General features: G+C 39.4%; 2 protein-coding genes across 2 annotated transcripts; both read left to right on the top strand.

Moving 5' to 3' along the window:
- The first annotated feature begins 259 nt into the window (after window positions 1-259).
- Window positions 260-4,560, top strand: hay (ATP-dependent DNA helicase hay). The gene is made up of 14 exons (XM_014352088.2): window positions 260-560; window positions 689-903; window positions 963-1,073; window positions 1,162-1,311; window positions 1,394-1,573; window positions 1,637-1,941; window positions 2,015-2,121; window positions 2,196-2,492; window positions 2,572-2,840; window positions 2,919-3,083; window positions 3,148-3,334; window positions 3,421-3,569; window positions 3,735-3,851; window positions 4,317-4,560. The coding sequence occupies exons 1-14, from the start codon at window positions 527-529 to the stop codon at window positions 4,443-4,445; spliced, it is 2,415 nt and encodes an 804-aa protein (XP_014207574.2). The 5' UTR covers window positions 260-526; the 3' UTR covers window positions 4,446-4,560.
- A 2,032-nt stretch (window positions 4,561-6,592) lies between these two features.
- GlcT (ceramide glucosyltransferase) lies at window positions 6,593-11,387 on the top strand. The gene has a single exon (XM_014352067.3). The coding sequence runs from the start codon at window positions 8,441-8,443 to the stop codon at window positions 9,665-9,667; it is 1,227 nt and encodes a 408-aa protein (XP_014207553.1). The 5' UTR covers window positions 6,593-8,440; the 3' UTR covers window positions 9,668-11,387.
- Window positions 11,388-15,464: the final 4,077 nt, after the last annotated feature.

Below are 15,464 nucleotides of genomic sequence, written 5' to 3'. Positions count from 1 at the left end.
ACACACACTTTAAATTTAAAAATATGAAAATGGTACAGCGCCATCTAGCGTTGCTGATTTTGAACTAAAAAAGTACCATATTTCTTTTCAAGAAAGTCACTAGCAAAAGTTACCAGGCTAGGGAATTTCTTTCAGAAGAAATATGGTACTTTTTTAGTTCGAAATCAGCAACGCTAGATGGCGCTGATCGTTTTCTAATTCTAAATTCTTATAACTATGCATGCATGTGTAAAAAATTTATAGCTATAACCAGCGACGAGACACTCTGTCTCGAGAAAGTCGGCAGAGCATTATTTGTTATAATTATAAATAATTTAAATCGATCACATAGATCGCTTCATCAAACACAGAGTTTGTGTTCCGAAAGAGTACACACAAATGATTGCTGGTTCATCTATCTTTGTTAACCCTGACTTGAGTGTACATAGGTTAATAAACCAATTGTTGTTGTAAAGCATTAGGTAGCATAAATTATCGATATCGATGTGCACAAATATTTTGTGAATCAACAAACAAGTAACCGAACATGGGTCCACCTAAGCGTTTGAAAAAAGACACAGGTACATAACCTGTACTGGTAACGATTCGTGAAAAAGCTGTATTTTGCACGAAAATATAATTATTGCATTGAGTTTGTACGGATTCTTGAGTGAAAAAGTCATCTGCAATTCATGTACGTTCTTTTCAGACCGTGGCAAATGGAAAAAACGGAAAGACGACCCTGATCCAGATTACAATGTTGACGATGATGATAGTAACATTGACGCCGAAGGTATTCCTGATGCTGCAAAAACAGATGTCGAAAAACAAGATGAAGGTGTCATTGAAGATGAGTTTGGAGCCAAGGATTATCGCTCACAAATGATTCTCAAAGCTGACAATGCTTCAAGACCTCTATGGGTGGTATGTATAAAATATGATGTACTGAAAATATGGTTTATTAACGAGAATACATCTTATAGGCTCCCAATGGACATATTTTCTTGGAATCTTTCTCACCTGTTTACAAGCATGCACATGATTTCCTCATTGCCATTGCAGAGCCTGTATGCAGACCAGAACATTTACACGAAGTGGGTAGAATACCATGTTTATCAATTTTTGTTTCTCGAACTCATTTCAAAGAATATCATTAAAACAGTTTTTATGATTTTTTTATAGTACAAGCTGACAGCTTATTCTTTGTATGCAGCTGTCAGTGTGGGACTACAAACACATGACATTACTGAATATTTGAAAAGACTGAGCAAAACTAGCATTCCTGATGGTATTATAGAATTTATCAAACTTTGTACCTTGTCATATGGAAAAGTAAGTTACAATTTGTAAGTGGTATGTCGATCTTAGTAGTATTACTGGGATTTTTATTCAAGAGATATTTCACCATGTTTAGGTAAAACTTGTTTTGAAACATAACAAATACTTTATTGAATCAACTTTTCCTGAAGTTTTACAAAAGTTACTGAAGGATCCAGTTATTCAAGAATGTAGATTGAGGAAAAATGTGGGAGATGAAGCCAAAGACAAAGATGGCCTTATCACTAATGTGATGACTAAAAACAAAGCCATTCAGGTAAAAAATCTCTTTTTCATTTTTTTCGGAATCGTATATAAATACAACCTTGTCTTAAAACAGTTTGGAGCAAAACCAGCTCAAAATCCTCCGCAATCAGGCACAGCAGTACCTGGTGCTACTACTATACCAGCAGATGGCACAACTACAGTAAACTCTGAAGAGGCTGTAGTTCCAGAAGATATTTCTAATTTTTATGATAAAATCGATAAAGAAGATGAAGACGAGGAAGACCATCAATTGAAGACTGTTAGTTTTGAAGTAAACCAAGAAAAAATTGAAGTAATTCAAAAAAGATGCATCGAGTTGGAGCATCCTCTATTGGCAGAGTATGATTTCCGTAACGATAGCGTTAATCCAGACATCAAGTTAGTAACTGGTTTATATTTCAAACTTTAAAGATACATTAAAGTATTTTACATGATTTTTGTATTATTGCAGCATTGACTTGAAACCGTCGACGTTATTGCGGCCTTATCAAGAGAAAAGCTTACGGAAAATGTTTGGCAATGGTCGTGCACGATCTGGCGTAATTGTATTACCTTGTGGTGGGTATTAAGTCTATAAGAAAACATCAATTCCTAACTAAATACTAAGAAGGAAAAATAAAACTTTTAAACAGGTGCCGGTAAAAGTTTAGTAGGCGTGACAGCCTGTTGTACAGTAAGAAAGCGAGCCTTAGTTTTATGTAACTCTGGCGTCTCAGTAGAACAGTGGAAACAGCAATTCAAGATGTGGTCGACAGCCGACGATTCTATGATTTGTAGATTTACTAGTGAAGCCAAAGATAAGCCTATGGGTTGTGGAGTCTTAGTTACAACCTATTCTATGATTACGCACACACAGAAAAGATCATGGGAGGCTGAGCAGACTATGAAGTGGCTGCAGGAGCAGGAATGGGGTATCATGGTTTTGGATGGTAAATAGTTTGGTTTAAAAAAATTTTTCTACCATCAATTTCAATACAAATAAATAATATTTTCACACAATTAAAACAGAGGTACACACAATTCCGGCAAAAATGTTCAGAAGAGTATTAACTCTCGTTCAGTCTCACTGCAAGTTGGGACTGACAGCTACCCTATTAAGAGAGGATGATAAAATTGCCGATCTCAACTTCCTTATCGGGCCAAAGCTTTACGAGGCAAATTGGTTGGAGTTGCAAAAAAGAGGATTTATCGCTAAGGTACAGTGCGCCGAAGTTTGGTGTCCCATGACTCCAGAATTTTATAGAGAATATTTAAGTAGCAAAATGAGTAAGAGAATGGTAAGAACTTGATGAGTCGTGAAAGGTTTTTCATAAAATAATGTAATGGGAAATTCAATAAATTTTATTTTCCTCCAGCTCTTATACGTTATGAACCCAAACAAATTTCGTGCCTGTCAATTTTTAATACGTTACCACGAGAGGCGCGGTGATAAGACTATCGTTTTTTCGGACAACGTTTTCGCATTGAGGCATTACGCGATAAAAATGAACAAGCCCTATATTTACGGTCCTACTAGTCAGGTAAGGGAGCAATAATTGTTGTAACTTGGACTCGTAACTTAAAATTCTACATTTACTTTTTCAGAGCGAAAGGATACAAATTTTACAAAACTTTAAATACAACGTAAAAGTTAACACGATATTTGTGAGTAAAGTAGCCGATACCTCTTTCGATATGCCAGAAGCTAACGTTTTGATTCAAATATCGTCACACGGTGGTTCAAGAAGACAAGAAGCTCAACGATTGGGACGTATTCTGAGAGCTAAAAAAGGTTTGTAAAGTGGAATAAAAAAATTTTTTTATCACTACTACGATTTAAATCATCTATTGGACAATAAAAAATAAAATATTTCACAGGAGCGATTGCCGAAGAGTACAATGCGTTTTTCTACACGCTAGTGTCTCAAGACACAAATGAGATGGCTTATTCGAGAAAGAGGCAGCGTTTCCTTGTCAATCAGGGTTACGCGTATAAAGTTATCACGAGACTTGCTGGTATAGATGAGGTGAAGACTGCATACTCTATTTTATCATTTATTAATTTTACGTACATCGTAATTGGATAAAAATTGAAAAAAAAAAAAAAAAAATTAAAACTACTCGAGACTGATTGTAAATAGAAACCTTACGATAATGTTGAGATGATGGATAATTGATATAATTTTTGTTAGGAACCTGACATGATGTACAAAACACGAGAAGAGCAAGGACAACTGTTGCAACAGGTCCTATCAGCCAGCGATATGGACGCGGAAGAGGAGAGAATTCCCGGCGAAGGACCTCGAACCGTAAGTACATACATAAAAATACAAGTCTTAGATTTCTACTTTACTCGGATGATAAAGTATCCAACTTATCTCGCTCTCAATCAGCAACAATGCTATCAGCGTGTTTGTTTTAAAGTTTCGTGTGGCAAAGCAAATGCTGGTTTACGTTGTATTTGTTTGTTGAACAATCCTGGCAAGATAATAAGCTTAAAATGTTTCAATGTAGAAAAAAAATGTCACGTATTCACACAGGATATTACATCACCAACAAGAAGGTTCGTCGTGTTTTTGGGCACGCGATTTTTGTGTAAATATTAACAATGGTTTTTTCGAAACCGTAAGCCGACATTGTTATAGCTTGAGTTCGACACTCAAACTGCAAAGACGCCCCACCTATATTTTACTATGAATATAATATAGTACCACCTTTCTGAGAGAAACAAAAAAAAAATTAAAAAATTAATCAACGATTGGAAATCGTTTCAGATGGTTCGCAAGGCGGGCAACATGGCATCGCTGTCCGGAGCCGACGATGCCGTTTACTACGAGTACAAGAAATCCGCGTCTTCCTCAACGGCGAGCAAGCACCCGCTTTTCAAAAAATTCAGAAGCTAGTTACCCGACGAATGTTCGTATTTTGTTTATTTCTTCTATATTTTTGTTTGCCAACTTAACTCACGTGAAAAACGCAGGACGTGTATATTGATAATAAAATTAATAAAACGTACTTTCTAAATCATGGTTTTTAAACTTGGTGTACTTTTTGAAGAATCCCTGAATTTACATTTCCTTACAGTAATCAAATTTATCAACAACTCTCTTGCATCTCCTTTTTTTGATACTCTAATTTATGTAATTACGGCCGCGAGTGAAAGTGTTTTTTTTTTTTTTTTTTTTTTTTTTTTTTTTTTTTTTATTGTACCTAACGATAACGAAGCTTATACACAGGCAAGTGCACGATACTGTGGATGTCTAAGGAGTGCATGCATATGTGTGCCGCTGTGAAAGTTGATTGTAAAACGCATACGCATATTTTCGTTGCAATTACGCGAAAAAAATTTCTTTTTTACTGCTTTAGGGAACTTTGGAAATTTTTTTATTTCTACGTAGCATTATATTCATAAAAAGGTAAAAATAGCTTTTAAAACCAATACATTAGAAAAAGTATTTGTTTATGAAAATGTAAAATTTATTCAAAGTAGTGTGCACATTATCATTCTCTTACCTCGAGTAAAATTCAGCAGATCCGTGAAACCTGAGTTGCAGTAGTTAAAAGGTAATGCAGCATAAAAGTTCTGTAAATTAAAAAATTAAATTTATGTATAAGACTATAAAAAACTTTTGGCTTGATTACAATTTTTTAATTTCATTTTAAAAATAAAAATCATCATTCTGTCAGTCAAAAGGTGTCGAAGCGTACGAACATACCTAACAAGTATTGTTTTTACCTTTACGTTTCTCGCGTTATATAATTTTTTTACAATAGAAGCTCAATGCAAGCGCTCAGTCTACCCAATTCCATTGTATATATTTTTGTTTTAACGCTCATATTTAATTACCAAGAAAAATAGAGACTTTAAAGAGTAAGAAACAATAATAATAGCTCTTATATAAGATAAAATTGCTTGAAAAGTATACGTGCAACTTGGTTTCAAATCTTTTTAAACAGTCGTTCTCTACCAAGTCGATGAGTTGCTTGAATCGATAGGTCGACGTAATGTGACTTTGGTGGACGGTAACATTGCGCGCGGGACGACAGACAGATCATGCTGCGTATTTTTCAAATACTCGACAACTTTTTTATCCAAAAATTCACAAGGAAAAAAAAAAAAAAAAAAAAAACATGCATGAAATTAATATTTAAGGAAAATTTTTACATGAATCGTCACTTGTAATACATTAAAACAAAAACAATTGTAAATGACTATTTCCTACTTCCTTACGCAAAGTGGTTAACGGGCACCAACGTACAACGTATTATACTATATATTGTAAACGAATGAAGTGCGAAGGGCTGCGCACGCCTGAAAGTCTCGGTAAAAATTAGGTAATCTTTTCCAAGACTTTTGTAAACTTTAAAAGACCTTATGTGACTAAAATTGGCTTGATATTGTATTTTCGAGACTCTAACGGCCTTCTGAACAGTATACGCATCAGCGTCTCGACAAAAATCACATTAACGATCCTCGCAAGGACATATATAAATAACACGATAAAACCCTTACGAGCTTCCAAGCTACGAGTAACCCCCTGACAGAGTAAAAATGAGAACTCGGGGAGTTTCGAGGGCGAGAGGAAATTAAGTAAGCTCTCGCGACACCCAACGGCAGTCAACATCGCGACCGGCATCCTGACCGTCCCGTCCGATCTCGAAATCGAACGCTCGACCTCCCCCTACCAGCGCCAGTAAAAAAGTCGCCCTGTCCGTAAGCTATCGCGTCACAAGCCTCAAGGCGCGTCTCCACGCCACCCGAGAGCCACGACCGCGGTTCTTGGATCTACGTGGCAAGCCACACCGATCGACGCCCGTTGCAGCGAATCGCACGGAAACGCACGCTCTCGACGCGTGACGGACATATAGGGCTAAAAAGACTATACCATCCAGAAGAGCGGCTCAGTAGCATACCGGCGCCTCTACCAGTTGGAGTGGAAGCGACTAACTTTCGCTCTGCGCCTCTTTTTCTCTTCGATTTACCGTTGCAAACGCCTATACCTACACTTGTATCGCGTCTAAAACGAGTGAAAAAAAAAAAAAAAAAAAAAAAAAAAAAAAAAAAAAAAAAAAACAAGTAGATAAGCAGTGAAGCGCAAAACTCGGAAATAAATATACAGCCGGCAGCCGTTGCTGGGAGAGCAGCGTATAGTCGCACGCCGATGGGGTCTCCTGTCGCCGCCGCCCACCCTACACGGCCGCAGTAAGGAGCAACTCCCCCTTCCAAGGACATGCCGTGCTCGCGCAACGCCCGCGATCGCCCGCCGTGTTGGAGAGCACTTTCACCGCTGCTTGTACTCCCGGTGACGTTTTAACGCCATTCTAACACGCTCGACAGAGTCACATCATCCATTTGCGGCAGTTGCCGACGTGCAACAATCGCCAGCCTCATATAGCCGTGGGCTCGAAGTGTACACCCGCATCGGTCACTCGGGGCACATTGTTCACGCAGTGGGGGCAAGAGCGTGTGGTGTGGTGTGTGCTTATATACCCAACCCAGCAGGAGGTTACGGAAGAAGACGAGGATTACAAGCGAGAGAAGGGCGTCTCACCGCTTCACCCACCCACTCGACTCTCTCTCGCTCTCGGGTGTGTATACGTGCGTGCGTGCGAAATCTGCCTTCATATACATACGGGGTGTCGCTCGTCTTCCCCAATGTATAACGTGTGCCCGTGAATAGGTAATGACATTGCATATACGCGGCACGTAAACGCTTGTACCTGCGGGGGGCGCTGCTCTGCTCCGCGAAACCCCGAACGATTAAACATCCACGGGGAGGGCCACAGCAACCAAGCCCCCTCGTAGCCGAAGAGGGGGGGAAGTATAGGGTAGGAAAAAAGCGGTGAATCAACGAGTGTATGTGTGAGATAGAGAGAGAGAGAGGGAGTGGGACACGCGTGCGAACACAATAATATGAGGGTCGCCGTCTCGGTCGAGCAGCTGAGCTCCGAAATCACGGTGGAAGCACGAACAAGGCGTGTTCACGCGTCGGGGGCAACGAGGGCCAGTAGATGCAGTTCGGCGGGCAGTCGCGGTTCTCGATGATTCCAAAGACGAGGCGGCAGGGACGAGCCACCGACGACGATTATCATCGTTACTGTTCCAGGACGACGGCGACGACGAAGACGGGGACAATCGTTGCGCCCGTAAGGCTGATGGGATGCGGCTTCGCTGAGCCGTACGCTACGGTCCTCCTGCGCCAGCATCGTCATCATCATCATCATCACCATTGTAAACATAAACAAAATGCGTCGAGGAGGCGGGTGTTTAAGTTTCGCGAGCAGCGCCACTGTAGCCTGTCAACGGCAACAAGAGCCAAGGCTGGCCCCCGGCGGAGGCTACACCGAGCCAACAACGACGCCGGCTCCGAGCTGCTGACAGAGACGATGCTCCTCGATTCGTCTTCGTCGTCTTCGTCAGGATCGTCGGTGATTATAATGCCCAACAGCCGGCAACGATCGTCATCGTTGCCGTTGCCGTCGTACTACCGGAAACGCGAAACACCTGTCGATGATCATTGTCGCTGTTGCGATGATCACGTCCAAGGATTGACAAGCTCGCGTGGTATCGTTACCTGTTGTTCGGGTGCCATCGCAGTTGTCGGAGATAAGCGAGAAGCTACATAACCCCCTCCGGCCGCTCGAAGCGACCGAGTGCAGTTGAAAGAAAGAAAGAAAAAAAAAAAAAAAAAAAGTGACAGTTTTGTATACCAAGCTCGTGCATACGCGTGGGTGTGTGATACACAAGTGGGCGCGTGGTTTTGTCGGCCAAACGCGCTAGACAACGGTGATTTGTTTTTTTTTTTTTTTTCGTTTAGCCAAAAAGAGCCACTCCTTGTGTTTTGTGCTGGTGCCTCGTTGTCCAAAGTTACGGTGAGAAAGAAAGAAAAGAAAGAAAATGGGCCGCGGGGTTGAGACAATGGGAGTGACGATGTACTCGATGGTGTGCACCGTGTACGGGTTCGCGATATTTTTCATGGTTTTCTGGTCGGCCATGTGGTTGGTGCACATATTGGCCCTGATAGCCGGGCGCTGGAAACTCCACCGCAAGGTCAACCAGGTGCCGAGCTACGAGACCCCCTTGCCCGGGGTCTCGATAATCAAGCCCCTCATGGGGGTCGATCCGAACCTCTTCAGCAACCTCGAGACCTTCTTCCAGCTCGATTATCCCCTGTACGAGTTGTTGTTCTGCATCGAGGACGAGCAGGATCCCGTGCTCGTGCTCGTCCACAAGCTCATCGAGAGGTATCCCCAGGTGGAGACGAAGCTCTTCGTTGGTGGCCGAGGGGTCGGGGTCAACCCAAAGATCAACAACATGCAGCCGGCTTACGAGGCGAGCCGGCACGAGCTCATACTGATAAGCGACAGCGGCATCCGCATGCAGGAGGACACCCTCCTCGACATGGTCAACTACATGACGGACAAGGTCGGGCTCGTCCACCAGATGCCGTTCACCTGCGACAGGGAGGGCTTCGCCGCGGCCTACGAGAAAATATTCTTCGGCACCGTGCAGTCGCGCATGTACCTAGCGGCCGACCTATTGCGGATCAATTGCCACACGGGCATGTCGGCCCTCATAAAGAAGGCCCTCCTCGAGGAAGTCGGTGGATTAAAGACCTTCGGGGTGTACCTGGCCGAGGACTTTTTTTACGCCAAATCCCTGACGGACCGGGGCTGGAAGATAACCGTGTGCTCGCAGCCGGCCATGCAGAACAGCGGCCACTGCGAGGTGTACAGCTTCCAGGCGCGACTGCGCCGCTGGGCGAAACTCCGGGTGGCCATGCTACCGACGACCATCGTCCTCGAGCCACTCAGCGAGTGCCTCATCCTCGGGGCTTGCGCCAGTTGGGCGGCGGCTGTGCTCTTCGAGTGGGACTCCCTCGTGTTCTACGTGTGCCACTGCGTCCTCTGGTTCATGTTCGACTGGTCGCTCCTGTGCGTCGTCCAAAACGGCCCTTTGCCCTTCAACATGCTCGAGTTCGTCATCGGGTGGATACTGTGCGAGGCGACGAGGCCGTACCTGTTTGCCCAAGCCATCATAGATCCGCTGATACAGTGGCGCTCGCGCGTCTACCGGCTCAAGTGGGGCGGCGTCGCCGAGGAGGTCAAAAAGATCAAGGCTTGAGCCCGGCTCCTGCTCCTACGGGCACTCGGCGCGGCGCAAAGACTCCTGTACCATCATCATCGGCGTCATTGTAATCCTTTCGCGACAGTCCGCCGGTGATGATGTACTTGGGCAAAGCTTCGCGCACGACGGGGGGTACACGGGGGTGTATGCTTTGGAAGAAAAGTTTCACTTCCGGATCGAACGCGCGGCTCAGGAAATCCTTCGGTACCTACGAAAAGCCAAAATTCCGTATTTTACCTACTACCGATGTATGCTTCATTACTTCGGAATATTTGCACCCATCTTCGGTTAGTCGTTAATTATCATGAATTGTACTCGGATTTAAGGATACCAAGTTCTTCTATAATAGTTTGCGCGTTTCATTCGGAATTTTCGCTTTTCTTAAAAAAAACTAAACAACTCGCGTCACCCTTCGCGCGCGCACAGTGCAATCAAAGTGCAGCCGATCGATCTCATAACCGTTATACATGCATAGGTATTAATAATTACGTATACACCTGTATAACTGTGTGTGTCGCGTGTGACACTTGATGTGTGATCGTGTTTTTACCTCCGAGTGGAACAGTTCCAATGGAATTCAAGACTGTGGTGTTACATTATACGTGGCGCTACGTAATATATATATACATAGGTACGTCACTCAACGTGATTGCGACGGACCCACACCTCCGTCGGACAAGCATATCTTCTCTCGTATTTGCGTGTATTATAACGGTGTACAGTTATTATTGTTGCTCGCTGATGGACAAGACGTACAAATTTGAAGGAAAACAAAAAACGCGTTTGTGCCGAAGATTAGGAAAGTTGCTAACTATTGCGGGACGAAAAACAAAAAAATGTCTGTATATTATATATAAAGAAATATTTGTGTGTGTGTGTGTGTGTGTGTGTGTGGGTATGTGCGTTAGTGGGAGAAATAATGCCGAGCGGTTTAGACGGCCTTTTCGTATACAGGTATATATACATATAATCATCGTCCCGATTCTCGATGTTTTTTTTTTTTTTTTTTTTTAAGCTCTTCGATGAGTATTTACTCGTTTTGTTGGTCGAAAAGTAGATAGACGCAAGGTTTTTTGTTTTTCTTAGCATCAGACGCACGTATACGATTTCTCATGCGCGTTCTAATCGAGATTTGGGGGGGGGGGGCTATAGCGCGAAATCAGTTGTTATCGCGATGTGCTCGTACGATACTTCCTATTACTTATATCGATTAAGCGCGTGTAGCTTATCTATACTTTTATTTTACGGACAAAAGACAAAAATTCACGTACGTGTGTGACAACAGATTTTTCGTTGTGACTAGTATAACAAAAACAGCGTCGACGCGAAGGATGACGTTATTTTCCGTTCACGTGGTATGTGCGCGAGGATAAAAAAAAAAAAAAAAAAAAAAAAAACCACAACATGTAAAACATTCCCGTGCTGCGTTGCGAGAGATTTCTCATGACGATATAATTAATTTGAATGCGATTTTTTAGTGTTACCTGCAGGGAGAGAGAAATAATGCAACATTTAACAAAAAACGAATTTATCTTTTTTTTTTTATTAAGTCGAGACGTTTTTTTAACGACACTTCTGCTTTATCGAAATTCACTTTGATAATATACCGTGGAGCATGCGTTTTTTCAAAATTTCTTGATAGTATAGTGTTACAATTTTCAATTTCCCCCTAAAGGAAAAAAAAAAATCTCTTGTGCGGTAATTCGGTGTGTAAAAACGTGTAGTATTATTATATAAAATGAAATAAAAAAAAAAAAAAAAAAAAAAAACATTAGAGTCATTACATTTAACTCCTTGCTTAGTCTTCCTTGTTAGCCCAAAATGTTGAAATAGGAGTTTAATGTATTTTAACTTTTATCAAGTACTAGACATACTTAGGCGGGATAGGTAATATGTAGATAAATTTAAAAAAAAATTTTTTTTCAAAAATCTTTGGAGGTTTTTGTCCCTTGGTAACTGAATTCAGCTATACTTCTTTTAAATGAAATCGTAAGGAAAAAACGATATACACTTAAAACTGAATTCATGTTTCGTGCAAGATAAAAATTTGTTTTTAAAAACTAGCACGTAATTAAACATCTAATTCATCGTAATGACGTAGGATAAAAAAAGGAAGAAAAAAAAAATCAATTATCTGCCAAAAAAAGTAGAAAAAAAAGTCTACGATACAACGGTGTAATATCAAATTGAATGATAAGTGTCGATAAAGCATAAATGTATACTGTTTAAAAAAATCATTGAAAAATACGTCACATAAGACACGCACGCAGAGGCATAAAACAAAAAAAGGTATGCTAAACTTATCTTCTCGATTGTCGAAGAGGATTGGCTATCGCAACTACATACTATACATGTACACGCGTGTAAGTGGTCGAAGCATTATATCACTCTCGATTGTCGAGGTCTTTCTTTCAAGTTCTGTACATAAGTACATGAGCAACATAACACTTGACAAAGGAGCTCAAATTAGCTTTGTTTGTTCAATCAATGCCGGACATGATATAAAAAGGGATAATGCACTGCAGTGGAATGTAAAGACGGGACGGACATACACATGAGACAACGAATGCCTTGCTTGCAATTGAAAAACTACCGAAATAACAACAACAACGAAATTTATCCTTGAGATAATACGTGGTTTTTTTCCTTCTTCAAGCAATCACGTTTTTTTCATTTGTCATCCGTGTCAAGATAGTGAGAGAAAGATCCGTGTTTAAGGCTTTGAATTTTTCATACCGTAAGGCAAACGATTACATTACAGCAAACGAGAGGGTCACCGCAATCGATACGCCTTCAATCAGAGCGATTACCCGATTTGTCGTCCTTTTTTATTCATGTGCATGACAATGGAAAAAAAGGGCTTGGGGAGGTATAAGTCGATATTGAGAATTTAGTTTTCACTCGCGACAGAGTCTCGGCTCTGCTCCCTTGAATAATCAAAGTACGTACGAAACTTTGTTTATCGCTGTTGTTGTTCTTTCTTGAGGTTGTTACCGAGATTGTTACACATACATTACCTACACGAGTTTGAATACATTCTTCATATTTGAGAGAAAGTTTTGGTTAGAAGAAAAAATTATTACAGCTTGGCCGTGTAAATTAATGCTATGTCGAAAGTCGGCGAGACTTACGTAAACCGAGACTGATGGCGTGCTTCGATCACACGGCCGGAAGAACCAGACGAGCTGCATTGGAGGGGGAAACAAAATGAGAAAACGTGTGCGTGAAAAATAAGACGAGACCGCATGGAGGTGATTGTTGCTGATTCTCCATTCTTCCGTGTGATTTATAATCGCGAAAAAATTTTGTTACCGTTTTTCACGTGACATGGAAAATGATTTTTAGGCGATGATAAAAATTAAGTTTCGAATAAAGTGGCTGAAAAAGAGTACATTTATTCACAGAAAAAAATGAAGAGGAAAAGTCGTCTCATAACGACGTGGAGAAGCAATTTTGTTTTTGTCGTACTTTTAAGAAACAGCACTTGGTATGGTTTCAAAGAGGCGCTGCCCAAACGCTTACTAATGACTCGCTAATAGTCTAAATTGATTTTTTTTTTTTTTTCAATGGTGTTTTGAGAAAATACACAAGAATAACGATTGCAGGCCTATGGCACATCAGACCGATGCAAGCTCTGTTGAGAAGTATAATTTTTAATGCGTGACATTATCGAGTTTCATATCCGCGTGACCTTGTGTTTATTTTTTGCGTTGCGAACGATATAAGTTTTTAAACAGAGGAATTATTTTTTAAACTACATAACAAAGATGCCAAACATTATTACGATAACACGAGTAAGATTGTTCTTAGGAAATAGTTAATATAATAATTCATTATCGATAATTCTATAGATAAATACCGTACGAAATTTTTTCGCATGAAAATTAACTTTTTGATTAATTTGTCGTGTAGATTACTATAATTGAAATAATATGTATTTTAAGCCGAATTTTTGCTAATTGATTAAAAACAAACAATTATTTTTCTTGTCATTTCAGTGATTGTATTAGTGGGCATAGCTTGAAAATAGCTCGAACCAAACTATACGTTCAGTTATTATGAAATGAGTTTTAATTGCATATTTACTTACGCAAGATTATTGGCATGAAAAGAAAAAATAATTGTACGGGAGCACATGCGATGCTAACAAAAGATTTCATGGAAGAAATACATGACTTGTAAAAAAAATATAAAGTTAAGAAAAAAAAAAATTTTATTCAATATTATCGATCGAGGGTGAAAAAATAAATTAACTGTACATAACTTTCGCATGACTTTCCCTTTTAATGTTCCGAATTAAGTTTTAAAGCGTTTGAGATTGGAAAAATGATGAAAAAATGTGACGAATACTATATAATATGTTTGAGAGAATGAGCTACCGATTCAGGATGCGTTGAAAAGCAATGTATTTTTTTATACATATACGTGCGAATGATGTCAGTGTACATACATATATATTACAATGAAATAAGACGAGACCATACCTTTCCTCTGCGAACTTTTTTACGTTTCAAGTCTTAAATTAATTTATTATCTACGCTTTTTGATATAGTCATCGAGCTCCTTTTTAGATATGACGATTTCTTCTTAAGCATGAATAAATAAGTATATTATGAGTAATTAATAAGTAAAAAAAAAATAATAATAAATAAAAAAATTAATAAATAAATAAACAATTGTACTCAGCGAAACGAAGCTTTTTATATTTTCATTTTGAAAATTTTCTATAATTTGTTCGTAAGCCAAAAGTTTACATTAAAGTAACTTTTTACGCAAATACAACCGATATGTTCTTTTTATTTCTTTACGTTCCTTACATTTCATTTTCAGCTTAACGACGGGCTGTTCGTCTATTCCAGTTAAAACGAGGTACAGTGCATTTGAAACCAAAATGTAATCCATCACTTCAAATATTGCGATAAGGGTGTTTTACCAAGGTAGCTTGATTTGCGCCACAGTGCTACGATATAATACGTGCACACGAATCCTTTGTATATATATATGGGTACACATAATCAATATCGCTGGTAGCAGCAGCTGGTAACTGAATTTGTACATACACATGCGCACACTCAACTCTCTCGGTGCTCAGCCGTGAATTTATCTTTCTATTTATAATGTTTGTAGATGTATGTTATTAATTGTGATCATTTACTTATTCATAACATTTATTTATAAGTTATCAAAGACAATACACAAGCGTAGTTGAGTAACTTGAATGCGACATCAGGTGTACGTGTATACATAAAAAATAAATCTAAGTATAGTATATACATTTTTCAAATGAGCCTTGATTGCTTCATACGACTAAGGATCAATGTGTGTTTGCATAATCACTGATCGCTGCACTTACTTGATAAAACTTGGGATGATGATAACAGATTTTATTCAAGACATTTTATCAAGATTTTATTAACAACATTTCATACTGTCTAAAATATGTAGTTCACAAAAAATTTCAATATGAAAGTACGCTCTTGAATTAAAAAAAAGCAGGTACGACAATCAATTTAATAAAATTAGCGAAGTAACTAATTTAAAAATTCCATAACAAAAATCTCATTCATTAAAAAAAAAAAAAAAAAAAAAAGATTGTACTTTTAATTGCATTTAATTTTTTTTAAAAACTTTCATATTTAGTTTCAAACACGAAATTGTAAATTTTATATTTTAATAAACGGTATAATGAATAGTTTAATTGGTGATAACATAATAAATATGTATTACAAAAAACATCAGGTTATGAAGCCCAGTCAACTAGTAAAAAAATTGATATATAACATTTAACAAAACA

The sequence above is a fragment of the Copidosoma floridanum genome, unplaced genomic scaffold, assembly GCF_036245765.1.
Source record: "Copidosoma floridanum isolate Cflo_tuat_1 unplaced genomic scaffold, Cflo_Japanese_pri ptg000030l, whole genome shotgun sequence".
NCBI classification, from domain to species: Eukaryota; Metazoa; Arthropoda; class Insecta; order Hymenoptera; family Encyrtidae; genus Copidosoma; species Copidosoma floridanum.
This window is presented reverse-complemented; position numbering and strand designations above follow the sequence as displayed.

What these genes read in the sequence shown, in the direction of transcription:
- hay (XM_014352088.2), top strand. Translation starts at nt 527, where the DNA reads ATGGGTCCACCTAAGCGTTTGAAAAAAGACACAG. An exon ending in TTTACGGTCCTACTAGTCAG is followed by an intron (nt 3,084 to 3,147) that starts GTAAGGGAGCAA and finishes TTACTTTTTCAG; the next exon opens with AGCGAAAGGATACAAATTTT. An exon ending in CCGGCGAAGGACCTCGAACC is followed by an intron (nt 3,852 to 4,316) that starts GTAAGTACATAC and finishes AAATCGTTTCAG; the next exon opens with ATGGTTCGCAAGGCGGGCAA.
- GlcT (XM_014352067.3), top strand. Translation starts at nt 8,441, where the DNA reads ATGGGCCGCGGGGTTGAGACAATGGGAGTGACGATGTACTCGATGGTG.